At 44.8% G+C, this 27,340-nt stretch overlaps 2 protein-coding genes across 2 annotated transcripts in view; both read left to right on the top strand.

Annotated features, from left to right (window-relative positions):
- LOC309547397 (uromodulin-like) overlaps positions 1 to 27,340 on the top strand; it is an 879,146-nt gene that overhangs the window by 11,501 nt on the left and 840,305 nt on the right. The window lies entirely within an intron of this gene.
- Positions 452 to 16,274, top strand: LOC309546678 (pancreatic secretory granule membrane major glycoprotein GP2-like; the record flags this gene model as incomplete). Its single annotated transcript, XM_082246393.1, has 6 exons — positions 452 to 531; positions 7,656 to 7,810; positions 9,323 to 9,568; positions 11,356 to 11,512; positions 13,933 to 13,996; positions 16,207 to 16,274. The coding sequence occupies exons 2-6, from the start codon at positions 7,770 to 7,772 to the stop codon at positions 16,272 to 16,274; spliced, it is 576 nt and encodes a 191-aa protein (XP_082102519.1). The 5' UTR covers positions 452 to 531; positions 7,656 to 7,769.

The following is a 27,340-nucleotide window of genomic DNA, read 5'->3' as shown; positions in this document are numbered from 1 at the left end:
GTGCAGAGCAGGGTAAGACAGTGTATTACTGGATTTTTAACATTATAGGCACTTATTTTTCATGTGTTACATAGCTATACATCTAAAAAAGGACCAGCCTGAAATGATCTAGCAGGACTTCATTTCTGACTAAATTTACACTTTAAGAAATTCTTTGTTTTGTTGTTTGTTAAGGCACTGAAAGTGTCTGTAAGCAGTAGTGAATAGTAAGAGGAGTGGATCAATGTACATCTATAAAAGAACAATTTTTGCATGTATTGCCCACTGATTGATTGATTTATATATTTACTCTTTTGTTGAATTTCCCCAGCACGTCAGGATTTTCACCCTACAATCAGCTGTAAAGAGACTTCAATCACAGTCTCAGTCAGTAATTGTGAACTAGAAGCACTTGGTCTCGACCCTTCCACAATTCATCTGAGGGATTCATCAATAGAATGTGATGTCATATATGCAGACTCCATCAATGGTCAGAAAGCGACCTCTATCTAGACCAAATCTTTATCCAACTGGTGTGGAAACAACGTGACGGTAACACACTTTTGATTTACATATTCATTCATTTTAGCTACTCCTGTGTTGTCAGATTGTGTGCAGTCCTTACTTTTTTGGAAAAAGTGACCCTCAGCAATTGGTCTCAGGATTTTTAAGCGATAGCATAAAGCTCAACTCCAGCCAAAAACATTTTATATAATTTAGGATAGACCGGGGAAAAGTTAGGGAGCTCTGACAGCTTTTTTTTTTTTGGGAGAGATTATTCTTTTCTCACTTCTTGTCGAGAATTAAAACAGAAATCCAGACTGGTGAAAATATAAAACATTTGAAAATGTTTTATATTTTCACCAGTCCTGAGAAGGTGACAACCACATTTCTTGTATAGGCATCATAGTGATAGGCAGTGAGAGAAGACCTTCTCAATTGGGTCACTGTGATAGGCTTTAAGGGATAACTGTACTTTTTGTCCCCTCTCCCTCAAGAAGCCCCCTGAGTTTTCCACTTGCAATCAATGATCCATGGAGATCTTATCTTTGGGGCCAATCGGGGCTGCACGGTTCTTCACAAAAACTCTCCTGGCTGTGCATGCACAGTAGACTTTCCATTTAACCTAGGTTCACACTAGTGCTGCTGCAGCATGATGCATTTTTAATGTGTTTTTGTAGTGCGACATTGTGCATTTTCTATGCATTTTATTATGCTGATGCGTTTTGTTTTTTGTTTTTGGAGGAAACGGCTAGAGCTGATATACAAAACTTGCCAAACCACACACTAGGGTTAGGTTCAAATCTATGCATGTAAGGTTGATGCACTTTTATGTGTTTTTGTGGTGCATTTTCGATGCATTTTCACGGTTCCTGGGTTTTTTGGTAGAAGGAGGAGACTGGTTGTTAAACACAAACAAAAGTGATTTAATGCGGTTCCAATCTTTGGACCCAAAAAAGCACCATTCTGCATAGGAGAAAACTTCCTGCACATTTCAAAAGCCACATTGCAGGAAACTGTTAAAATGTGAATGGGACCCATACGAAAAAAATGTTAAATGGATTGCAGTGCGTTTCTGCAGATCTGCAAATGCACTTAAACCTGCATAGATATAAACCTTGCCTAAAAATTGCATGTACATGCAGTTTTCATGTGCTCCTATTTAACCACTTTACCGCTGAGTACCGTAGTACTACTGCGGCAAAGTGGCTCGTTACTACGTCGTCAGACACTCCCCTTGTGGGCGGCGTGCGCACGCTGCCGGAGGCTCGCTCCCGCTGTTTTCAGTCACAGCGGGAGTCGGGCCAGGGGAGGAGCAGCGGCGATCGCCTCTGCTCTTCCCCGATCGTCGGGGATCTAGTGTGGAGATCCGCCCGCCTGTGTAAACACAAGCGGGCGGATCTCCTAAGTGACAGGCAGGGTCAGATTGCAGGGTTCAGATTGCAGGGTTGTGTCACACAGTCACCTCCCCCCCCACACGTCAGTAAGCACCAGGCATACATTAACCCCTCCCTCTCCAATAAAATTAACCCCTTCCCTGCCAGTGTCATTTTTACAGTAACAGTGCATATATATAGCACTGATTACTGCAGTAATGTCACTGGTACCCCCAAAAAGTGTCAAAAATGTCAGTCAAGGGTCCTATCTGTCCGCCGCAATGTCGCAGTCCCGCAAAAAAAAATCGCAGATCGCCTCCATTACGCGTTAAAAAAAAAACCACCAAAAATGACAGAAATCTTTCCCTTTGTTAGTAAACGCAATAACTTTTGCGCAAACCAATCAAAATACGCTTATTGTGATTTTTTTTTTACCAAACATAGGTAGCAGAAAACAAATTGGCCAAAAATTTAAAAAAAAATAGATTTTTACATTTTTTTGGGGGGGAATTTCATATAAAAAAATGTTAAAAATATTGTTATTTTTTCAAAATAAACGCTATTTTTTTGTTTATAGCACAAAAAGTAAAAATCGCATAGGTGATCAAATACCACCAAAAGAAAGCTCTGTTTGTGGGAAAAAAAGGACGTAAATTTCGTTTGGGTACGGCGTTGCACGACCGCGCAATTGTCAGTTAAAGTCGCACAGTGCCGAATCGCAAAAAGTGGCCCAGACGTAAGACAGCAAAATGCTCTAGTGGTAAAGTGGTTAAGTCTATGGGGCAAAAAACAACACCATAGAAGTACCTGCACCTTTTCAAAAATGCACTTCAGCTGTGCTGCATTGATGTGATTGTGCTCTGTAACGGATCTTTGTACCCCAGGTGGGCACATCCGCCGGATCTGTGTCTTCTGTCCTCCAAACGCACCCACAGCCTGCAGAGAAGCCATATCCAGCCCGTAACCCCTCAATCACGAGACAATCCACACAGGTGTTGAGGGTTAGCCATGCAGAGCTTAAACTGTTTATTACATTTCAAGACAACAGTTACACACAGCTAAGGGGCACTCCCCTTAGCCCTGCAAGGGGGGGAATGAGACAAGGACCAACCAACAACCAATGAGAACTGAACATTTGTACATTTGAAACTTGCAGTCTTAATACACACCCCCTGCGGAGAGATGTCTCCAACTCAGACCATTGTCTGCCATGAATCCACACACTTAGACACAGAAACAGGAGGGGGGGGGGGGGGTTGTAACATTACATTACATTAACTCAATGCCATGAATCAGTTGTTCAGAGGATGAATAAAGGGAAAATAAAATGCAATGTCCCAAACTCATAAGAAAATGACACAAAGGGGTTTACAATCCAGGGACAGGGTGATCCGTCACCCATAGTGACGGCTAGTACCGTCACATCTCTTCCCCCCAAAGGTAGACTAATCCAGGTACTAGACCTCCAACTGGTCTGTGCCTGAATTAGTCGGGTAACAAATCCCAAAGAGTCAATGTCTGTTTGCCTGGATAATTCGTCGGCGTTGCCGTTTTGCTTCCCAGGGCAGTAGTGGATGGTAAAGTCAAAAGGCTGCAGCGCCAAACTCCAGTATCTTCTGGCCCATAGTCTGTCGGTAGGAGGCTTGCGCACAGTCCCCTCCAAAACACACAGTGACAGTGGGTTCTGTCACATTTCTCCCCTTTTAAAAACAGACTAACGAGGTTCCTGACCCTCAAATGGTCTGGACCTGTGTTAGTCACAAACTTCCACCCAGGACAACCAGGAAAAGTAAAAGTACGACTCTGACGCTGGGGAGCAACACCGCACATAGGGTCTCCCATGAATAAAAATAGCCGCTGCAGAGTGGGAACAGCTGTCTGCACTCCTCTGATCCAGGGCAGGGTTGCAGATATTGGGGGGAGCTGAATAATTCTCTGCCCTGATGCCAGCGCTTCCGCTGGTAGGGAATGTAGGCTGGTAGGGCTATGCATTTGGGGAGAAAAAGGTACTTGCTTTTCTCCTGGTGTAGTTACGAGCCGCTGAGAAGGTATCTTGCAGGGACTGTCTCCCGGATTCTTCATCTCTGGTTCTGATGCTGGGCAGAGACCATCAGCACTCTGTCCTGTAGCCAGCGCTTCTGCCGGAGGGATAAACACTGGGGTAGTGTCCAATTGTTGGGGAGGGAGAATTGCTTCCTCTACTCCCGGTGGGGATATCTGCTGTTGGGAAAACAGCTCACGCAGATCCTCTCTCAGACTCTCCGGATCCAACTCTTTTTCTGATGCTGGGCAGATGCCAGGGGCACTCTGCCCTGTAGCCAGCGCTTCTGCTGGGGCGATAAACACTGGGGTAGTGTCCAAGTGCTGGGGAAACGGCTCACTGAGGTCACCCCTCGGACTCCCTGGATCTACCTCTGAGGGTGGGCAGAGGCCAGCGGCACTCTGCCCCGTAGCCAGCGCTTCTGCTGGGGGGATAAACACTGGGGTAGTGTCCAAGTGCTGGGGAAACGGCTCACTGAGGTCACCCCTCGGACTCCCTGGATCTAACTCTGAGGGTGGGCAGAGGCCAGCGGCACTCTGCCCCGTAGCCAGAGCTTCTGCTGGGGGGATAACCACTGGGGTAGTGTCCAAGTGCTGGGGAAACGGCTCACTGAGGTCACCCCTCTGACTCCCTGGATCTACCTCTGAGGGTGGGCAGAGGCCAGCGGCACTCTGCCCCGTAGCCAGCGCTTCTGCTGGGGGGATAAACACTGGGGTAGTGTCCAATTGTTGGGGAGGGAGAATTGCCTCCTCTACTCCCGGTGGGGGTATCTGCTGTTGGGAAAACAGCTCACGCAGATCCTCTCTCAGACTCTCCGGATCCAACTCTTTTTCTGATGCTGGGCAGATGCCAGGGGCACTCTGCCCTGTAGCCAATGCTTCTGCTGGGGCACTAGATGAGATACTCTGGACTTGCTGCTGATCACCATTTCCCAGCCTTCCAGCGCCTGTCTCAACTCCCCCTTCTGAGACCTTCATGCTATTAGCTTGTCTCGCTGCCTGGGGGACCTCCGGTGCGTTCCGGCATTCTAGCGCTCGCAGTGCCCTCTGTATCATCGCTGCTTCTTCCATTGCAGTTAGTACGGGAAAACGCAGGGTCACCCCTGGCCCCATTTGCTTCTCATCTTCGTGACTGTCTGCTATTTCTCTCGGACAGTCCCAGGCAACGGGAGCCATGCCAGGCTGCTGATCACCGTCAAACAGCCGCTTGTAGGCAATCTCGAGCTCCCATTCCTGCTCAACCAGGAACTCCAATTCCTCCAGGTCCCACGCCTCGTCGGGGAGGTCCAGCACCTCATCTCGGAAATCCAGAATGTGTTCCAGCCGCCACTCCTCATCGCTCCCAAAGTCTGGGTCTCCGTACATTTTTTGATGGAGCAGCCCCATGCCGCCATAGCCAACGCCTTCTGTTGGGCTGCCATCTGCTGTACCTGGCCACAGTTGAGCCGCGAACCACCGGAGGGCTCTGTAGCTGGCGTCCAGCCTCATTTCCTCCTGGACCAATCTTCCGAGCTCCTTCTTCCCTTCATCTCGCGGTCGTTCCCTCAGGAACACCTCTCGCGCACAGTACTGCGTCCGGTACATCTCTGTGGAGGAGGGAAGGATCTTCCCCTGATGGTGCCGCTCGTGGCTTAGCGCCTCATGCCAGAGTTGCCGGCGGATCACATCCTCCCAGCCTAGCCTGGTGTGCTCTGTCGCTGGTCCCCGATGGTGCTTCCGCATGCCTTGCAGCCTCCTCCCGAACTCCGCTCTCATGCTGGCTGGTCCCCGTATCACTCCTCGGCAGCTGCCCAGATCTTGAATCCTGGTGGTGGTTTGGATGTCCTGGACTGCAGGAGACATCCCACCGCTGCCAACCAATGTAACGGATCTTTGTACCCCAGGTGGGCACATCCGCCGGATCTGTGTCTTCTGTCCTCCAAACGCACCCACAGCCTGCAGAGAAGCCATATCCAGCCCGTAACCCCTCAATCACGAGACAATCCACACAGGTGTTGAGGGTTAGCCATGCAGAGCTTAAACTGTTTATTACATTTCAAGACAACAGTTACACACAGCTAAGGGGCACTCCCCTTAGCCCTGCAAGGGGGGGAATGAGACAAGGACCAACCAACAACCAATGAGAACTGAACATTTGTACATTTGAAACTTGCAGTCTTAATACACACCCCCTGCGGAGAGATGTCTCCAACTCAGACCATTGTCTGCCATGAATCCACACACTTAGACACAGAAACAGGAGGGGGGGGGGGGGTTGTAACATTACATTACATTAACTCAATGCCATGAATCAGTTGTTCAGAGGATGAATAAAGGGAAAATAAAATGCAATGTCCCAAACTCATAAGAAAATGACACAAAGGGGTTTACAATCCAGGGACAGGGTGATCCGTCACCCATAGTGACGGCTAGTACCGTCACATCTCTTCCCCCCAAAGGTAGACTAATCCAGGTACTAGACCTCCAACTGGTCTGTGCCTGAATTAGTCGGGTAACAAATCCCAAAGAGTCAATGTCTGTTTGCCTGGATAATTCGTCGGCGTTGCCGTTTTGCTTCCCAGGGCAGTAGTGGATGGTAAAGTCAAAAGGCTGCAGCGCCAAACTCCAGTATCTTCTGGCCCATAGTCTGTCGGTAGGAGGCTTGCGCACAGTCCCCTCCAAAACACACAGTGACAGTGGGTTCTGTCACATGCTCCATAGAGGATGTCATTTGCAGTGCAACATGACAATAAACACAGGAGAAAATTGATGTGAACGGGGGGGGGGGGGCTGGGGTGAATTCAGGAAGCATTCACATTTGCGAATGCTTCCCACACTATACGAGAACCCCAGCAGAGGATCCTAGGACTAGCTGCGAGAGGCAGCCCCATTGAAACCAACAGGAGGCTGCTGGCGCTCACAGCAAATCACAGCCAATGGCATGTAATGGTTCATGCAGGTTCATGCAGAGATCACATTTAGTGATCGGCCTTGGGCGCAGACTGCATCCTTATTGCTATGGGAAACCTGTTGATTGTTATGCCGCGTACACACGATCAGATAATCGGACGACTTATCATTCACATTTTGTTGCATGATACTAATATTGAATTTAACATTGCTAAATGCGCTCTACTAAATGTAGGATTTTTTTTCATGATTCTGGAAAAGCTTTCTTTTTGCGTAGGTACATATCGGAAGTGATGTCATATATGTGTGATCCTTGTGTCTGCCACGCCTTTTGGCTATTTCCATTCGTATTATTACTCGTTTGCTTGCATTTATTCGCTCGTTCTCGTAGTAGAAAAGGAGAACTGTTCTGAAGGAATGCAGGACCCAGCATTTCCAATTGCCATTTTGGGGAAATTGGCTATCCAGAATGTCCTTAAAAACATTGTTTACATTCTCTTATCTCCTTCCGGGTTATTTTCGTGTTTTCGATCATGCGTGGTCTTTGTCTATTGATTTTTAGCGGGCGCATACTGTACTGATTAAAAGATTGTCATTCGCTAGGCTATCGTACGAGAAAAGATTTCGGGTTTTTCCCTTCAGCTATTGTTGGACGAACTGTCGTGATCGGCTGTTAAAAGCCGTGTACTAATGATCAGATTATCATACGATCAATCAATTTTATTATCTGATTATCTGTGTGTATGCGGCCTTAGGTTCAATGATTGACAGACTTAATTTCCACTAGGTAGAGTGAGCTTAGCAAGTGACCCGTCTATATTTTAAATCTGTTTCTTTTTTTCACTGCTAATCTCTGGACTCCATCTACAGGGTGATGACTCCAATATCTATGTTTCCAACACCATTTACATTGGAATCCTGGATAAACCAATCATCACAACAAATAACATCAGCTTTAACTTTAGTTGTGGATATGAACGGAATATGCAAACAGTTCTGAAACTGCCTGGAAATATAACCCAACAGTAAGAAAAAAAACGAAGTCATAGAGAGTTGCTTGTGTAAATTATTACTATCATATCTGTTCTTTCTCCTTCACTAACCTCTCATTTCCATTAACTAATTTATGATATTTATAGTAATTCAACATAAATGCTCAGTACATGCAGCACTAAATTTTGTGAATCTAAGGTGTTTTTCCATATCCATGTATGGAGCACAGCATAACTGAAGCATAGTAAACATAGCTTATCAATACAGCAATGTATCGTGAAAGGGCCCTTTGAGTGACAGAAAGCAAGGGAAAATATTGCAATAATTTTGGAGTTTTTCTTGCAGTTGTGGGTTTTTTTTTTGGGGGGGGGACATGCATGTTTATGTGCATAGGTAACTGTTTTTTCCTCTTTATATTGTCTATCATACTGTATTATACTGTTTAATGTAAAAAAAATATATATAAATATATATACACACACTAGTGATCGACCAATATCGTTTTTTTAATGCTGATACCGATATTTTGGTCATCAGATATCGGTATCAGCTGATATTTTCTAAAGGTACTCCTTGTGGAGGGATCTGGGGGTCTAAAAGACCCCAAACCCCTCCTTGGCACTGAAAAGCATTCAAAACGCCAAGTTTGGCTGTTTTGAATGCTGTCATTTTTTTAAATTCGGTGCCAAGTTCCTGGAAGTGATGTCATGACATTACTTCTGGGTTTTTTACATGGAGACCCAAGTCTTCTCTTCGGAAAGTAGGATGCCCGGGTCTCCTGGTGGGGACAGGAGATCCGGGTGAGCCGCGGAAGGCGGTGGGAGACGTCCCCTCCCGCTCCTTGTGATGTCAGCCGCATCTGTTGTCATTACAAGTCAGCCGACCGTCGGCTATGGACACCGGTACCGGGGTGATGCCTCTAGCTGCAGGCATCACCCCAGTACATGCACTTTCCCTAATTATCGGCAATATCGGTAACCTCAGGGGCCGATTATGATATATCGGGGAAAGTGCATATCGGACCTCGATATATCGGCATTGCCGATAATCGGTCAATCCCTAATACACACATACACACACATCACACTAAATACTCTCAAACCATATCACTTTACTGCATTGGAAGGCTAGTTTCATACTGCTGTGCTGCGGTCTCGCCACACTGCGGGTGTACCCACGTTTTTTGTGCTGTTAACCCATGGTTTCCCATAGATTTTCTATTAGGTTACACATATTTTGCAGCATTTTCTGACAGTGCACCAAAAGTCCTGCATACATCCTCTTTCGTGTTCTTTCAGTAAACCCACAACCTATGAGAAAGTCTATAGGAAACCATGAATTAACCGCATGAAAACCACAGGTACACCTGCGCTGCGGTTTGGCCTCAGAAACCGGCCTCAAACTTTCTCTTGCTTTTTGTAATGCATTAAAATGTAACTTTTTAGGTGGACATTGAAAGCTATTGCTACCTACAGTATCAATAAATAAATTGTTGTTTAAATTGTTATTGGTTTTCTTACCTGAGCATCTGTTTGTCTTCTCAGAACGGTATTCCTGTCTGGAGTCAATGGGAATGGATCATATCCCGTTACCATGGCTGCTTATAAAAATCCATCATTTACAGAAGTATATGAAAATAATGAAAACGTGATTGTTGGAACAATCATCTATGTGGGAATATTCGTGACAGGCGCTGATGGAAATCAATACGTTCTCCGGATAGAGTCATGTGTTGCAAGTCCTACAGATGATCGTCTTGATGTAAATGCTTTTTATCTTATAAAAGATGGGTAAGTTTACATTTCTTATGCAACCATAAAGATGAATGAAAATGTAAAGACATTGAAACTCACACAGCACAGAGTGCTAAATACAAAAGAAGTTAAAATGAACCTTGCACATATTTTCCTGATTTAGCTGGAATCAGTAAAAGTGGTGCCTCATACACACGATGAGAATATCGGACGAATTATCTGTTTTTTTGTGTGTTTTTTGGGGTTTTTTTTTTTTTGCATGCTAGTCTTATATCAAATATGAAGAGGTTACTAAAGTTATGGAAATTCTCATACGACAGAATACAATTTTGGAAGTGATGTAATGAGTTGTAATGTATTCTTTCGTTTTAGGGCATGTGTGGTCTTGCTCTTTCAATTTTTTTTTTCCAGACAAATAATGTACTAATTAAATGAAAATGTTTGTTTGTCCTTTCGGATAATTTCAGACGAACTGTTGTGAATGGCTCTTGAAATCTGTGTACAAACGATCAGATTATCATACAGTCGCTCCAAAAATTGTATTTTTTGCCAGATTTTCTGATTGTATGTACTAGGCTTTAGACCAGTGTTATCTCCTCCACTTGTAGAAGCAACATTTTACAGAAAATCTTGGTGGAATGAATCGCAATGTGCCTACTCTACACTGCAGCTTTAGAAAGATAAGCCACCCATAAAATCAATTTTTGCCCTTGACTGGAGAACTGTTTTATATTGCTAAAAATAAAATGATTTACATAGTTAGTCAGGTTAAAAAAAAAACACACAAGTCCATCTTGCTCAACCAATAAAAAAAGAAAAAAAGTAAAGAAAACTCAACCACACAATCCCATATACACAATCCTATACCCGCAGATGATTCAGAGGAAAGCGAAAATTATTTATGTCCCGATAAGTGCGTTGTGGTGCCATCCATTTTGAATAACACCCCAAAGCACTGAGGCAGCGGAGCTGCAGTTCAGCATACTGCAATGCACAGTAACACACTGGTGCATTGTGTTGCCAAAAAAACGCCCAGGTCCAATTTTATGTGTGATGAGGTGCGTTGACTGCCCATTGAAAAAAAATGGGCTGCCTCAACACAACATGTGTTAGCATGCCTATAGTACCCAATGCAAGGTTCAAGGGACAAGGTTATCCAGCGCCAAGATGACAAACTGTGACCAATCCCCACCTGATGTGCGCAATCCATCACCTTATTCAGCTAGGAACCTGCTACCGAAGCGCTTGTCTTGGCATTCATTTTGCATTTGCGTCTGGAAGTGCGCCATCACATCGTAGGACCTGCTGTGTGTTCTCTGCCGGTCTCCTCATGCTGATTGTGAATAATGTCAGACCAGCAGGAGGCACAACACAAGTCAGGGCATCAGGGGTGTTGCTAGGATTGTGAAAAACTCGAGGCACCCCTGGACAGTGCAACTAGAGGCAAGGCGTGGGTAGCCGTACATAGTGCTTTGCAAGGAACTGATGGTGAGGCCACACTGCTCTAACAGAGGGAAGGGCATAAAGGGGTATAGGTAAATAGGACCTGAACCTGTATGCTGTATACATAGCACACTAATAAAGTGCTCCATGATTGCATATTTATTTTAAAGTAAAAAAAAAAAATGAAATTGTTCACTAAGATCATTGCTGATTTAAAATTAAGGCACAATCAAAAAGTTATTAAAAGCATAGTATACATAGCACACTAATAAAGTGCTCCATGATTGTATATTTCTTTTAAAGTCAAATGTGGCAAACTCTATCAAAGGCAAAGAAATGCTTCACTAAGATCATCACTGTTTTTTCTTATTTACTTACAGCTGTGTCCAGGAAACTGTTTCCACGGCTGTGTTAGAAAATAGCAAAGCATTAGAAGCATCTTACAGCATAAGCTCATTCCAGTTTCAAAATCAGCCCAATGTTTACCTTTTCTGTGATGTACGTTTGTGTGACAAGACCAATCAAACATGTTCTAAGGTAAGTGATCTATAATACATTTTCTCTGAAAAGAGACTGAGGTTGTATGGCAGCAATGAAGCTTTACTCAAGTTGCCCAAAGGCATTAGATGAGAGTCTAGATTATCTACTGGCTAGGAGCAACCTGCATACACTATGGCTGATGATCATTGTGGGAAACAAAGCTATTATTCCTTCCTAAAAAGCCAGTGCTAGGGGTGTCTGCAGTTTGTTTTTCCACCGATGTAACTTTCATGTTAAGGGATCCAGCAGTTGCCACTTATGACTGGTTGTCAGATCTTCACTACCTGTGTATTTGTCTACTACTGTCATTGGAAAAGTGATTTTTGCCATTAGAGAGGTATGGGGGTTGACATTGCTGGCCGCCTCCTGAAAATTCTAGCTGCCTGGCTATATCTGATTTAAAAAGTATTAAACCCAAAACCAAAAATGTAATCTATTGCAGCTTACTAATAATTAGATGTGGGTGACTGCATTAGTTTTCCTTTTTTATTGGCTTTTTTCCCCCTCTGTTTTCACCTGGTAATCAGGCCAGCAACACACCTCCTGTATTAGTGACCCCACTCTGGATGAAGGAGAACAGGGGGCACATTTGGACAGCATCATTTTCAGTCTTGGTGGAGTGTTAGATTGACTAGCAAATTTAGATACACTAACAAATTGAAGTCAAACTCTGGCTAATACGTTTTAATCAGTTACAGCAAACAGTTTTTTTTTCCCCTTTTGGGATAAAGGTTTTGCATGAATAAATAAAAGCTGATAATTGTAAGCACACCTGTCAGTGGTAAATGGTTTATCTCATCCCTGTAACTGATACATCTGTGGGAGAGCTTGTTCTTTTGAAAAACAACAGACTTACTGGCCAGATCAGCAGATAAAAAGAAAAGAAAAAAAGGCAGATACCACATCAAAATTGGTAAGCGGCAATATAATAAATATTTGCTTTTGGGTTTAATATTGCTTTAAGTTCTTTTAAATAAACATAAATGCTGTAAATGAGTGTCAGAAAAGCATCCACTTGTTGCAGGTTAGTGACTCAGAAAGTGTTGTAGCCAAAGCATCAGGATGATAGCCAGGGAACTAGCATTCCCAAACTAAAGGTTTTGCCATGGCAGCCTTATAATCTTTCATGAAAAATTTCCTTTAAAATACAGTACAGTACTCTCATATAACCTAAAGCCCCACTCTGGGCTGATGGTAAATTGACCCTCGCAGTGGGGTCACTCACATACTGCATGGGTTAAATGCTCATTTGACTAGAGGGGAAAGGAATAGTTAATACTTTTTCTTCGCTCCCACAGGCTTCCTTCTCTCCATCCAAAGCTGCTTCACTTTGCTGCCTGGCCAGTTGCACCTCTCTGCTGTGATCACATACAATGCAGAACCAGCAGTCCTGCATTGTATGGGAGGAAGGGGGGGGGGTCCCACCTATATTTGGGAGTGTCCAGACAGCGGAAGAATGAAGTGGTTGCCATGGATAGAGGAATAAAGTATTTGTACTTTCCCACCTAGCCAAATGAGGGTTTACCCATAAAATGCATGGGGGACCCTGTAAATTTTGCATAAAGCAGCCCAATCCTCCTCTACTTGGGGCCCCTACCAGCACTCCTGGCTCCACCCCCCCCCCCCGCCCCCACGCTGAGTGCCCTCACAGCAAGCTGCTTTCTATGGGGTTAGTAGTGAGTGCGCGCTCCCAAACCCTGCTTTGTGTGTCCATAAGACACACAGAGCCAGGCTAGGCCCCACCCCAGCTCCCTCCTCACTGGCTCTGATTGACAGCAGTGGGAGCCAATGGCTCCTGCTGCTGTATAGGAGCCAATAAGAAGAGAAAGATCCTCAACTCTTGTGCACATCACTGGATCGAGATTGGGCTCGGGTATGTATTTAGGGGGGCTGTGGGAGGAGCTGCATGCAGAAGGTTATAATGCAGTAGGGTTAAAAAAAAAACCCTCTGACTTTACAACCACTTTAAAAGCGACCTGGAGTTGGGCTTAAACTTATCTGCCTACAGCAGTAATGGCAAACCTTGGCACCCCAGATGTTTTTGGAACTACATTTCCCATGATGCTCATGCATGCTGCAGTGTAGTTGAGCTTTATGGGAAATGTAGTTCCAAAAGATCGGGGGTGCCAAGGTTCGCCATCACTGGCCTACAGTAATGCAAAACAGAAAAAGCCGTGTGTACCCGCACCCGCACCGGCACCGGCATGTATTCACACACACGTATGAATGTATTTTTCCAATCCTAAAATTTTAGGTTTTGAAAACCATGCCCATATGCATGTATGAATAGATCCTGGTACTGGCAGTTACATATGCATTTTCTATAATAAAAATCGAGAAACTCAGCATGATTTGCTATTTACAATTAAAATATCATCCAGTCAACAGTTTATGACTTTTGTGCTTGTTCTCCACAGTGCGGTGCTGCTAAATCCTTCAACACAGCTACTAATGAAGTCAAGATTGGCCTAAGCATTGATGGTATGTCACAGTAACTATCATATACATATGTACAGAAATGTTAAATATTTGTCATGATATTATCATCATTATAATACATAATCTTTTAATTTATTCTTCCTATTTTTTATATTCCCTGCACATATATGGGTGTTTGTCAGCAAGAGTGACAATAACATCTATAGTAAAACGACCCCACAGTGTCTTCACCAATGTCCATCTTTCAGCACTCAAAGGGTCATATGTATCAATGAGTTCTTGTTAAGAACTCTAGTTACTTTTACTATCAGAACAAGACTTGCCCTACAGGTTTGAATCAGTTTGGGGCTGTAGAAAAATAATTCCTCTTCTTAGGCTTCATTCACACCTCTGTGTGTTTAATGCAGTATGTTTTAGGCACAATTTTACATGCGTTTTGATGAGTTTGATATGCGTTACCATTTATCCCAATGGAAGGTGCATTTTTCTTAGAAAACCACAACATGCAGAAAAAAGGACTTTTCTTTACACCCCCTTCCCACACAGTAGCAAAAAGCATAGGCATGAACTTCCCTTATAAGAAGACATTGATGCGCAAAGCCCAGAGAATTTTCCACTGTTCATACTTGCACAAGCTAACGCACTGTTCTTAGAGTTTAACTTTCTTCACCTTCATCTTTCTTTATGTGTGATTCATCTCTATGGTCTGTCTCATTTTTCCATGTGGTAAACCAAAAAGTAATCCTGCGCTCGGTACACCCTAAGTGGGGTCTGATTATATACCCCCAATAGCAGTGATGGCGAACCTTGGCACCCCAGATGTTTTGGAACTATATTTTCCATAATGCTCAACTACACTGCAGAGTGCAGGAGCATCATGGGGAATGTCGCTTCAAAACATCTGGGGTGCCATGGCTCGCCATCACTGCCCTATAGGGACTGCTGCAGACTATAAACTGAGCGAAAAGCAAATCTTACAAAAAATAGTGCGCTGTCCCTCTAAATCCTAGATATTATTCAAATTCATAAGCAAAATGTGTAAAAACAATGTGAAAATTTGCATGAACCACACATATCACTTTAACAATAATAAAGTGCAGACATAGAGCTAAATAAAAAGTGCAAAAAGCTCACCAACTTCAAATCCTAATCTGGAAAATATGCAACGATGTGCAATAATTAATAGTCTATTTGCTACATATTCTGTGAAATAAGTGCTTGATGTGCAGCAGATTTTCAAAGTGCAGGGTGCTCAAAGGTGCACCTTTGAAAAGTTGGCCGCTAACCCCACAATGTGGATCCTAAACTACAGGGATCAAACAAGCCTGCAATCCATCCAACAATGTGTTTTATCAATACCACATATGCATCCTGGAATGTTTACTCCATATAAACAAATGGCATTAAAAAATTCTCAGTCTTCCTTCAGTTGCTCATCAGAAGTTTCCATATAAAACAAGCAAGGAGAATCTCAATACAGCTTAAAAAATAGATTTAAAAAACAATCCTATTCATTTTCACCAAAGTATTGAAAAACGAGCTTCACACAAACGTTATGGCCTGCAGTGTCTCACACTCTGCCAGCACTTGGTGACATCTCACACACTCTCTCCTACCGACGCGTTTCCCCACAACTGATGTCATCTGGGATTGGAGGGTTTTCCAAGCCCTCCAATAACAGATGACGCCAATTTTGGAGAAACGCGTTGGTAGGAGAGAGTGTGTGTGATGTCACCAAGTGCTGGCGGAGTGTGAGACACCACGATTGTTCTCGTGCACATCACTGGATCAAGATTGGGCTTGGGTAAGTATTCAGGGGGGCTGCGGGGGGAGTTGCACACTGAACGTTTTTTACCTTCATACAAAGGATGCATGAAGGTAAAAACCCTTCAAACTTTAGAACCACTTTAAAAACCCATATCCGGTTATTTTGTTCTGCCTATGTCCCACTGGGAAGACTTCTTTTAATTTCCTGTCCTGGAGACACAATAGAAAATGTCAGTAAATCTCCCCAGAGTGAATGGAATTCCTATACTAGAGTTGTTGCCCCATGGGAGGATATTTCCTCACCTCTAGTTGTGACAGCTTAAACTTTTAGGGTTTCCCCTCACTTTCTGTCTCTGACAATGATCAGCAGGACAAACAGAGAAGGGAATTACCCCAGCAGGGACACAGACAGCCATACAAACGTGATAAAGGGTCCAACACTTCCCTACTTTATTGGAGACTAAAATATCTTTCTACCTTTCCAGACACTTTATTCAACTACATTGACTTATCCTGGTTCAGTATTTCACTTATTGGTTTTGACATTGAATAATATTAGTTAACATTTCTTTAGCATTCCATTAATTATTGTTTTGTATTTCATGCAGATAATGTGAACTATGCGGACAGCGCTGGAAAGCATACAGGTAAGATTTACAGATGATGAAGACATTTGCGATAATTCAGCATAGAAGAATTAACTGATAGCTTAGTCTGACAAGGCCATCCCTGCAGCTCTGCCACAAAGAATCCTTTGGTATATATGGTGCTGTTACCCAACTTAGTTACCGGTAGTCATTTATTATCTGAATTCTTAGAGAAAATGATAGATGGGGTATTGCTGGGATCTATTTTTATTCCAGTAATTCATTATCAGCTCTTGCATTTCAATATGACATAACCTAACCTAACAAACCTATCTAAACGTAACTTTTGCAGAACAGAGGGATCCCACTGTAAGGGTTTTTATTTTTTCTGATGCCTGTAAAGCAAAAGCAGGAAGCAGTGCAACAATACAGCTTATAATAAAGTATAACTAAAAGGCAAAACTTTCTTTTTTAGTTTTAAATAGAATGCAGAGGGATAAGATCCCCTGTCAGTTTTTATTACAGTCTATGCCCCCATTAAGGAGATTCACCCTCTCTATTTGTCCTGTTTACCATTATCATTGAAAGTGAAAGTAAAAAGAAAATCCCAAATGTTGGGTTTTCCCCAGAAAAGTAATGGAGGGGAAATCTTCCGATTTCTGGACACTAGTTCTGGTGATCTGGGGGTCCCCAAGGAATTCCCTTAATTTGCAGGGATTTCCTCTCACTTCCTGTTTGGCTATAGGATTGGAAGTGAAGGGAAATATCTGTAATGGGGGACATATGGCACAAAAAATTGACAGGGGTTATAACCCTTTCTTGCTCTATCCAAAAAAAAAAAAAAAAGTTTTGCCTACAGTTCTACTTTAAGGACAATGTTATTTCTTTTATAAAACAACAATGTCCAGTCAACTTTAAATTATTTTAAAAATCTTTCCAATTCGTTTTAATTGGGGAAAAAAAAAAACGTCACAGAAAACCAGAAAGAAATGGTTTAGTCTATTAGTTGTAGCCTATTGGTGACCTCCTGAAAATTTTAGTTTCTTGGCTGACGTGCTGATCCTCTGGCTTCAGATTCTGGAGTTACCTAGTCAGAACAAATATGTTCCAACTCAATATATTAAAGACAGAGGATCAGCAGGGCAGCCAGAAACCAACATTTTCAGATGAGGACAGTGCTGCGCAAACTGTTGGCGCTATATAAATCCTGTATAATAATAATGAGGACAGCATTGGCAGCTACTATTTTTCTGTCATTGTCAATGTCCTTTCATAGAGGTATTTCATAGAGGAAGTAATTATTAATACCAGCAACAGTATCTGCACCTTCCCAATCTGCTGTTTTGAAACCTGTTTGGGGAATTGTGGACTCTGAGAAATGGATTGGATGTTCTTGGAAACACATTGATTTTCCTATGGCTGTAACCAAATGAGGACATGAAGGAAATGTTCCCAATGGGGAAACCTGTTCTAGTGACAACGTATAGGGACTTTCCCTCACTTTTTCTTACTGCCCTAAATAATAATTGAATGGAAGGACCCCTACCAATAGGACTAAAATACAAGTTTGTATTTAAAAAAAAGTCCCCTAGTCCCCCTCTCTGTTGCCCTCCTCAATTCAATCCACTATATTACCTTACCTCCAGTGGCCTCTGTACCATCTGCTACCTGGCCAGTAAAATCCAGTGGCGGGGTGCCCATTTCTGCGCACTAATGTCCCATAAACGTGGATGGGAGGTTGCTCCTGCAGCATGGGTACATCCTATTCCAGTTTATAGGACGTAGTGTTTCTTACAGTCTTCCTGAAATGAAATAAAGATTATAGTATAGTTGTATTCTAGTCCCTCCAATAAAAAAGCCATGTATGATACTAAAGACACATATAGTTTAAGACATTAAGGCATTTTTTTGGTACCCTAAAACATTTTCTTTTTTTATTCTCTCTAGCTGCATCCTGGGCTCTGCTGGCTGGAATTCAACTAGCTATTGTGTTTGTTAAGTTCTTCTAAAAAGATCTGAAATCATCACTTTGTGGTCAAACACTACATATATACTTGATTAAATCTTAAGGCAAATCAACTTGATTATTTATTTTCTGTACTGGACTGTGATATTTGTATGGTATGTCTTCCTTTAATGAGGGGTCTGTCTATTCTACTGTCTAAGCCAGGAGCTAAAAAGGTTGTCTTGTATTTAAACAAAAATAAAGATCTACCATCAGTATTAGCATGTGTTGGGTGTACATTCAGTAGATCTGTGAAGATATCATACAAAGCAGTGCAGCAGTATGGATGCTGAATAGCAAAATTCATTATAGACCTAAACCTTAATTTAGCAAGTCTGTTTTAGCACCCTTGGGTTACCTGTAGACTGGGAGGTTCTTACAAATTCAGCTCCTAAATAGAGTTGAGCGGACACCTGGATGTCCGTGTTCGGCGGGTTCGGCCGAACTTTAAAAAAAAGTCCGGGTCCGTGTCCCGGACTTTTGCCGAACTTTTCCCGGACACCGAACCCCATTGAAGTATATGGGGACCCGAACTTTCAGGCACTAAAATGGCTCTAAAACCCCAATGGAAAGGGCTAGACTGCTGCAAATGGCAGCAAAACATAGTTAAGAGCATGGCAAGTGCTCTGCAAACAAATGTGGATAGGGAAATAACTTAAAACCACAAAAAAAAAAAAAACAGAAAAATAAAACAATGTTCTTCATCTCTGAAGGACGAGGCCCGTATGGAGTAGGAGGGAGGTTGAGGTGGTGGTGGATGTGGCGGTGTCATAGGCGTGTGCACAGGGTGTGCCGGGTGTACCTGGGCACACCCTAATCACCTAGGGCATATAGCATTATCGCTCTGTTTGCCAGTGAGGAGATGGGAAAGATCTCCCTCGGACCTGCTCTGCTCTATTTCTCTTTGCCAGCAGGGAGAGTAATGTATCGGGCCATGTACATGTAGGCAAACACATGCATGTGTATTTAATATAATATAATGCAATAGGCTGCGCACACCTATGGGCGGTGTAGGTGGAAGCGGCGGTGGAGGAGGACCAGGGCGGGATTAAGAACATCATGGGCTTGGTGCTGAGGTTTTTGAAGGGCCTTAAGGGCCGTGCCTTGGCATGCACCCAGAGGAGGAAGGGTGCAGCCATGCATGCCTAATTCCACGTGGGATGCTGTCTCTGAAGCCCATAAACACATCCATGCATCGGCAACTGTCCCTCCTTGTCCGGCCTTCGTGCTGTGTGGGGAGGTTCTGAGGGAGCTGCCTGGGGAAGCGAGCATAGAAGCCAGACTTCTGTGTTTACAAGTGACAGAAGAGCGGTAACAGTGAATATGGCCAACCCGGGGCCTATATAAAGGTAGGGGCCTGGAGCTGCAGCTCCAATAGCCCCTACGTTAATCTGGCCCTGAGGAGGACGAGGTAGCCAACACAGCTTCTTTTCACAAATTTTAAATGAGGGTACACCCCAAAAGAGTGAAAAAGAGCAAAAATGGAACAATGGCTGGGTAAGGTCGGTATCCATCGCTATTCTGCACAAGGTACGGAAAAGTCCCGTGGGATCCAAGCATGGTTAATTTTAATAGACGTGAGCTTGTCCACATTGTCTCTGGACAGGCGGCTGCGCTTGTCTGTGATAACGCCCCCAGCCGTGCTAAATACCCGTTCAGATAATACACTGGCTGCAGGGCACGCCAGCACCTGCAAGGCGTAAAGGGCAAGCTCAGGCCATGTGCCCAACTTGGAGACCCAGAAGTTGAAGGGGGCAGACCCCTCATTCAGTACGTCTAGGCGTGTGCACACATACTGCTCCACCATGTTGGTGAAATGCTGCCTCCTGCTAAGACGTTCCATATGAGCTGCTGGTGCTGCTGTTTGTTGTGGCGTGCTGACAAAGCTTTTCCACATTTCGGCCATGCTAACCCTGCCTTCTGAGGTGCTGGTGGTGCCCTGGTTGCGTTGGCGACCTCTTCCTCCTCCTCCTCCTCTGCCTTGTGCTTCCACTGTGGCCCCGCTGTCAGGTGGGAATGCTAGCAGCATCGCGTCTACCAGCGTGCGCTTGTACTCGCGCATCTTGCGATCACGCTCCAGTGAGTGAATTAAGGACGGTACATTGTCCTTGTAACGGGGATCCAGCAGCGTGGCCACCCAGTAATCAGCACAAGTTAGAATGTGGGCAACTCGGCGGTCGTTGTGGAGACACTGCAGCATGTAATCGCTCATGTGTGCCAGGCTGCCCAGAGGCAACGAAAGGCTGTCCTCTGTGGGAGGTGTATCGTCCGTGTCCTCTGTAGCCCCCCAGCCACGCACCAGTGATGGCCATGAGCTGGCCTGGGTGCCACCCTGCTGTGAACATGGTTCCATCTCCTCCTCCAGCTCCTCCTCCTCATCCTCCTCATCCTCCAGAACTGTGCCCCTGCTGGACAATTGTGTCCCTGGCGTTTGTGTGTGCAGGAACCCACCCTCGGAGCACCTTGTGAATGACTGCCCTGAAAGCCTTGGAAATGTTACCTCTTCATCCTCCTCCTCCTCCTCATCCTGTGCCACATCCTCTTCCATCATCGCCCGAATTATTTTTTCAAGGAGGCATAGAAGTGGGATAGTTAAGCTGAGAACGGCGTCATCGGCACTGGCCATGTTGGTGGAGTACTCAAAACAGCGCAACAAGGCACACAGGTCTCTCATGGAGGCCCAGTTATTGGTGGTGAAGTGGTGCTGTTCCGCAGAGCGACTCACGCGTGCGTGCTGCAGCTGAAACTCCACTATGGCCTGCTGCTGCTCGCACAGTCTTTGCAGCATGTGCAAGGTGGAGTTCCACCTTGTGGGCACGTCACATATGAGGCGGTGAGCGGGAAGGCCGAAGTTACGCTGCAGCGCTGACAGGCGAACAGCAGCAGGGTGAGAACGCCGAAAGTGCGCACAGACGGCCCGCACTTTCTGCAGCAGCTCTGACATATCGGGGTAGTTTTTAAGGAACCTCTGCACCACCAAATTCAGCACATGCGCCAGGCAAGGGATGTGCGTCAAACCGGCTAGGCCCAGAGCTGCTATGAGATTTCGCCGGATATCGCACACCACCAGGCCGGGCTTGAGGCTCGCTGGCAGCAACCACTCATTTGTCTGCTGTTCCATGCTCCTCCACAACTCCTGCGCGGTGTGTGGTTTGTCCCCCAAACAGGCAAGTTTTAAAACTGCCTGCTATCGTTTACCCCTGGCCGTGCTGAAGTTGGTGGTGAAGGTGTTACGCTGTCCGGATGAGGAGGCGGTAGAGGATAAGGAAGCGGAGTAGGAGGAGTTAGGAACAGGAGGCAAACTGAAGCGCCCTGCAATCCTCGGTGGTGGAAGGACATGCGCCAAATTGCTATCCGCCTCAGGCCCATCCGCCACTGCATTTACCCAGTGTGCCGTTGGGGAGATATAACGCCCCTGACCGTGCTTACTGGTCCACGTATCGGTAGTTAGGTGGACCTTGCCAGAGATGGCGTTGCGCAGTGCACACCTGATTTTTTCCCCCACTTGGTTGTGCAGGGAAGGGATGGCTTGTCTGGAAAAGTAGTGGCGGCTGGGCACGACGTACTGTGGGACAGCCACCGACATAAGGTTTTTAAAACTGTGCGTCTCCACCAGACGGAATGACAGCATTTCAAAGGCCAAGAATTTTGAAATGCTGGCATTCAGGGCCAGGGATCGCGGGTGGATAGGGGGGTACTTCCTCTTCCTCTCAAGTGTTTGGGAGATGGAAAGCTTAACGCTTCCACGGGACATTGTGGAGATGGTTGGTGACCCAGGTGGTGGTGTTGCTGACAGATCCTCTGTTTGCAGGGTGGCAGGTGCCGGTATCACTACAGATGTGGCTGGAGCGGCCGAGACTGCAGCAGAAGAGGAAGCAGGATGAGCCAGAGACGTTTCTTGGTTTTGAAGGTGTCTACTCCACTGCAGCTCGTGCTTTGCACTTAGATGCCTGATCATGCAGGTTGTGCTCAGGTTGAGAAGGTTTATGCCCCGCTTCAGGCTCTGATTGCACAGGGTGCAAACCACTCGTGTCCTGTCATCAGCACATTTTCTAAAGAACTTCCACGCTAGAGAACTCCTTTGAGCTGACTTTGGTGCGCTCGTTCCCTTGCTGCGTTGGGCAGTAGCGGGCGTAGTGTCTAGGGCACGGCCGCTCCGCTTCTGCACCCTGCTCCCTCTTCTGCTGTGCTGGTGGCTCTGTGCGACCACCGCCTCTTCCTCCAAACTACTCAGGTCACCTGCATGACATTCATTCCATGTGGGGTCGAGGACCTCATCGTCCTCCACATCATCTTCCACCCAGTCTTCACCCCTGCCCTCCTTGTCGGTCTCCACAATGCTGAACGCCGCAGCAGTTGGCACCTGCGTTTCGTCATCATCGGAGACGTGCTGCGATGGTCCTTGCATGTACTCATCTTGAGAAATAAGTGGTTGGGCATCGCTACACTCAATCTCTTCAACTTCTGGGGCAGGGCTAGGTGGATGGCCCTGGGAAACCCTGCTGACAGAGTCCTCAAAAAGAACAAGAGACTGCTGTATGGATTGGGGCTCAGACTGCTTGCCTGATTTCCAAGGGGGTGAGGTGAAAGACGGTTGGACATTGGCTGCAGGTGCCAACTCTGACCTTTCTGCAGTAGACTGGGTGGGAGACAAGGTGAAGGAACTGGAGGCACTGTCAGCAACCCAATCTACTATCGCCTGTACTTCTTCAGGCCTCATCACGTCTAGAGGCGCATTATGCCCTACCAAATACTGCTGCAGGTTCTGTCGCCTACTCACACTTGTGGAAGGTGTTTCACTTGTGTGTGTAGCTGGCACAGATCGACCACGTCTTCTCCTTGCAACAGGAGTTCTACCAGCAGCACCACGACCCAGGCCACGGCCCCTATTTGACGGTCTCCTCATATTTCTGTAATTTATGATCTTGCCCTAGAAAGGTGTTTATTGAATAGCGGAACAAAACAACAACAGTATTGCACGGGTGTATCTGACAGTCAAATATGCAAACTATGCCGCAATTTAATGTTTTTTACCCCAAAAGGGTGTATATTGAATACCGGAATAGGAAAAAGGATAAAAAAACGGTGTATCTCACACGTACAAACACAGACTAGGCCCGATTAAAATTTTTTGTACCCTAAAGGGAGGATGAGGAAGAGGAGTATTAGGAGTTGGGAACAGGAGGCAAACTGAAGCGCCCTGCAATCCTTGGCGGTGGAAGGAGATGCGCCAAACAAATTTAAAAGGTGTATCTCACACGTACCGATACAGACTATGCCGTAATTTAATTTTCTTACACTCCAAAAGGGTGTATATTGAATAGCGGAATAGGACAAATTTTACAAAACGGTGTATCTCACACGTACAAACACAATCTAGGCCCCGATTACAATTTTTTGTACCCTAAAGGCAGGATGAGGAGTAGGAGGAGTTCGAAACAGGCAGGAGGCAGACTGAAGCACCCTCAAATCCTCGGCAGTATTAGATGCGCCCCAAAAATTGGAAAGGTGTATCTCACACGTACCGACACAGACTATCCCGCAATTTAATTGTTTATACCCAAAGGTTTTGATTAAATAGCGGAATAGAAAATATGATCAAAAAAAGTGTATGTATCTCACACGTACAGAAGCACACTAGGCTCCAATTACTATTGTTTGTACCCTCAAAGGCAGGATGAGGAGTAGGAGGAGTTTGGAACAAGCAGCACCCTCAAATCTTCAGAAGTATGAGATGAACCCCAAAAACTTGGAAAGGTGGATCTCACACGTACCAACACAAAGTATCCCTCAATTTAATTGATCCCCAAAGGTTTTTATTGAATAGCGGAATAGGAAATATGATCAAAAAAAGTGTATGTATCTCACACGTACAGAAGCACACTAGGCCCCAATTACTATTGTTTGTACCCCTAAAAGGCTGGATGAGGAGTAGGAGGAGTTTGGAACAGGCAGCACCCTCAAATCTTCAGAAGTATGAGATGAACCCCAAAAACTTGGAAAGGTGGATCTCACACGTACCAACACAAACTATCCCGCAATTTAATTGATCCCCAAAGGTTTTTATTGAATAGCGGAATAGGAAATATGATCAAAAAAAGTGTATGTATCTCACACGTACAGAAGCACACTAGGCCCCTGTTGTGCATATTTAACAGTGGCTCACTAAATGATACCTTTCTTTTGTAAAGATTTGGAAAGGAAGTTTGGCCAAGCCTAACCCCCCCCCCCTTCAAAGTCACTGTACAATGGATAAACAGCCCTTTTGTCATCAGAACAAATGGTGTTGGTTTGGGGGGATGGTATATTCATTAATCACAAGTCTAAATGACTGCTCAAAGCTGCAAGAAGTCAGTCTCACACAGGAACATCCATGAAGCAAGAAGCTAAACCTGACTTCCCTGAGCCATGTGCATTGGAATGAGACTCCATGGCTGCATATTTCTTTTAGTTAAGTATATTTGCTTTATCTTTATCTGTATCTGCTAGTCTTGTATTATGCTCCTAAATATTGTAATAGTTTTGTATGTACAGATTGTTTTTGCATAGTAAAGCACATTTACACACCACAAAGGTCTAAGTTTCCTTGGTTGTACCGCAAAGTAACCACGCTAGAAACACACGCAAAACATTTGGGGGCTCGTCTGCGATTTGCGCTATAAATTCAACTGAAACAGACCTGTTTGTTTTCTGTGGTGTGTTGTGTAGCTTGTGCTAGGTAAAAAATGTTGCGTAAGCTGTTTAGGAAAAGCAAGGCTGCAGAGGTTTCTGGTGTCCAGAAGGAAATGTGCAGTTTACCTATCTGGGCCAGAGACAATGAGTGGGAGTCTCTTGCTAAAGAATTTGCAAAGTATGCTTCTCCTTTGAATAAAACTTGGGGTGATAAAGTCTCAGATAATTTTGTAGATTTTAGCCTTAAGGGGTTGGATTTAAGTAAAGCAGAGAAGAGGACAGTTTCCACAGTGGGCTGGTATTTTCTTCATGCTCTCTATACAGAATCACAGAGAAGGGAGAAGGCAGAGGCAGAAGTTAAGTTATTGAAAGACCAGCTAGCAGTTGCTTCAGAGTGTGTGTGTTCAACTGCTAGTCGGGCTGATGATTTGCAAGAGCGGTGTGCAGCCCTCATGACCAAATCAATTAATGCCTTAAGGAAAAGAAAGGGACGTAAACCTGTTAGTAAAGCCAGGGTACGTGCCATTGTCACATCCCAAAACTGGGATTGTGAGGATGTCTCCTTCAATGATAGTGAGGATGAGGAGATAGTGTTTGATGTTTCTGATGATGATCATCCAATGGGAAAGAAAAAGTGTGCCAGACCTCTCATTACTAAGCATAGGAAAAGGCAACATGATAGAGAGGATATGGCAGATGGGGAGGTGCATTATCGCAATCCCAGAGATGTTGAATTTGAAGAAGTCAGGGAGTTTACACAAACTGAACTCCATGAGCTGGCAAAACAATACAAACAAAGGTCTGGGGAACCCCTATTGAGTTGGCTCTTACGTTTGTGGGATGAAGGGGCGGACAGTGTTGTTTTGTCAGGCAAGGAAGCAGTGGCTTTGGGAGTGTTAACCCATGATCCACAATTGCGTCAGGCCATGCGAAAAGCCCGAGAGTTTAGTGTGAATTTTTCACTCTTAGACCTCGTGAGAGATGGTATAGTCCGAGTATACGCTAATCCTAGTGACCTGGAAAATACCTACTCGTGGAGAACATTAGGAGAAGGTATTTCCAGGTTACGTGAGATGGGTTGTATAACCAGATTAAATACATTTCCAGAATGGATGGGTCCAGATATGGAACCCTTCACGTCTGCTCTGCGCTCTAAGCTAATGAAGTCTGCACCATTTAATCTCAGGGCTCCTTTATTGTCTTTGCTGGGAGGCCTGGGTTTAAACAGCAAAATTCATGAAGCAACAACCCTTTTAAGCCAGTTGGGGGAGCTAGAGGAGACTAAAACAAAACCTGTCAGGGCAGTAGATAAGGTCAGACAGGCAGAGAACAGGCTGAAAAGGACTTTTAAAGAGAAGAAAGGGAATGTGGGAGAGAAGACAGGAGGTGAAGAGAAAACCAGGCTAGTTATCTCTAGGAAACAAATGTGGGTGGACCTTTTAAAGGCAGGAGTACCTAAAAGTGAGATAGATGGCATCTCTACTGCAGAAATTTTGAAGCGGTGGAAACATTTAGTGGGGAAAACTGTCAGGGTTAGAAACACTACTCCTAGTGAAGATAACATCAGCCTACATTTAGAGACAACCGAACAGACCCCTCCTGTTAGTCCCAAACCCATTCCCAAAACTGAACATGAACCCAAACCCAAATCCCTTTATCCTGGGGAGGAGTTAGAGAGAATTAGAAAAGGGGATTGGGAGGTTCCTTATCCTTTATGAAGGGAAGGTGGGTCTCCTGTAATAGCAATAAGAACAGTGACAGCAGGAGACCGACGCCCATATGCACCTGTCACTGTATGGTGGGGGAAGTCGTCTCCTCCTACACATGTCATGGCTTTAGTGGATACTGGAGCTGAAGTTACACTTTTGCAAGGAGATCCTTCCCATCACAAAGGAGAAGTGATTTATGTAGAAGGTTTGGGAGGGCAAACCACACCAGCAGTTAGGACACGGGTGAAATCGGCTATTGGCAAGGGACCAGGATTTTGGACAAATGTTTTGGTATCAGAGTTACCTGAAAATATTCTTGGGGTGGATGTACTTCAAGGTCAGTCTATTCAGACTGAACAAGGTACATTCACATTCGGGTATCCTGATAAAACGTATCTGGTCAGGGCGGTGAAGGCTGTGGTCAAAGGTCATGCAAAATGGACCCCTGTCTTTATTCCTCCACCAGAGAAGCCAGTCTGTCTCAAGCAATACAGACTTCCTGGAGGCCACAAAGAAATTGGGGAGACTATTCATGAACTGTTAAGAGTAGGGATCCTTAGACCTGCTGTAAGTCCATTCTCATCTCCGGTGTTCCCAGTAAAGAAACCTGATGGGACATATAGAATGACTGTGGATTACAGAGGTC

This window comes from Pelophylax lessonae, assembly GCF_965119305.1.
Source record: "Pelophylax lessonae genome assembly, chromosome: 2".
NCBI lineage: Eukaryota > Metazoa > Chordata > Amphibia > Anura > Ranidae > Pelophylax > Pelophylax lessonae.
Note: the sequence above shows the minus strand (reverse complement) of the source record. Positions and strands in the feature narration are given on the sequence as shown.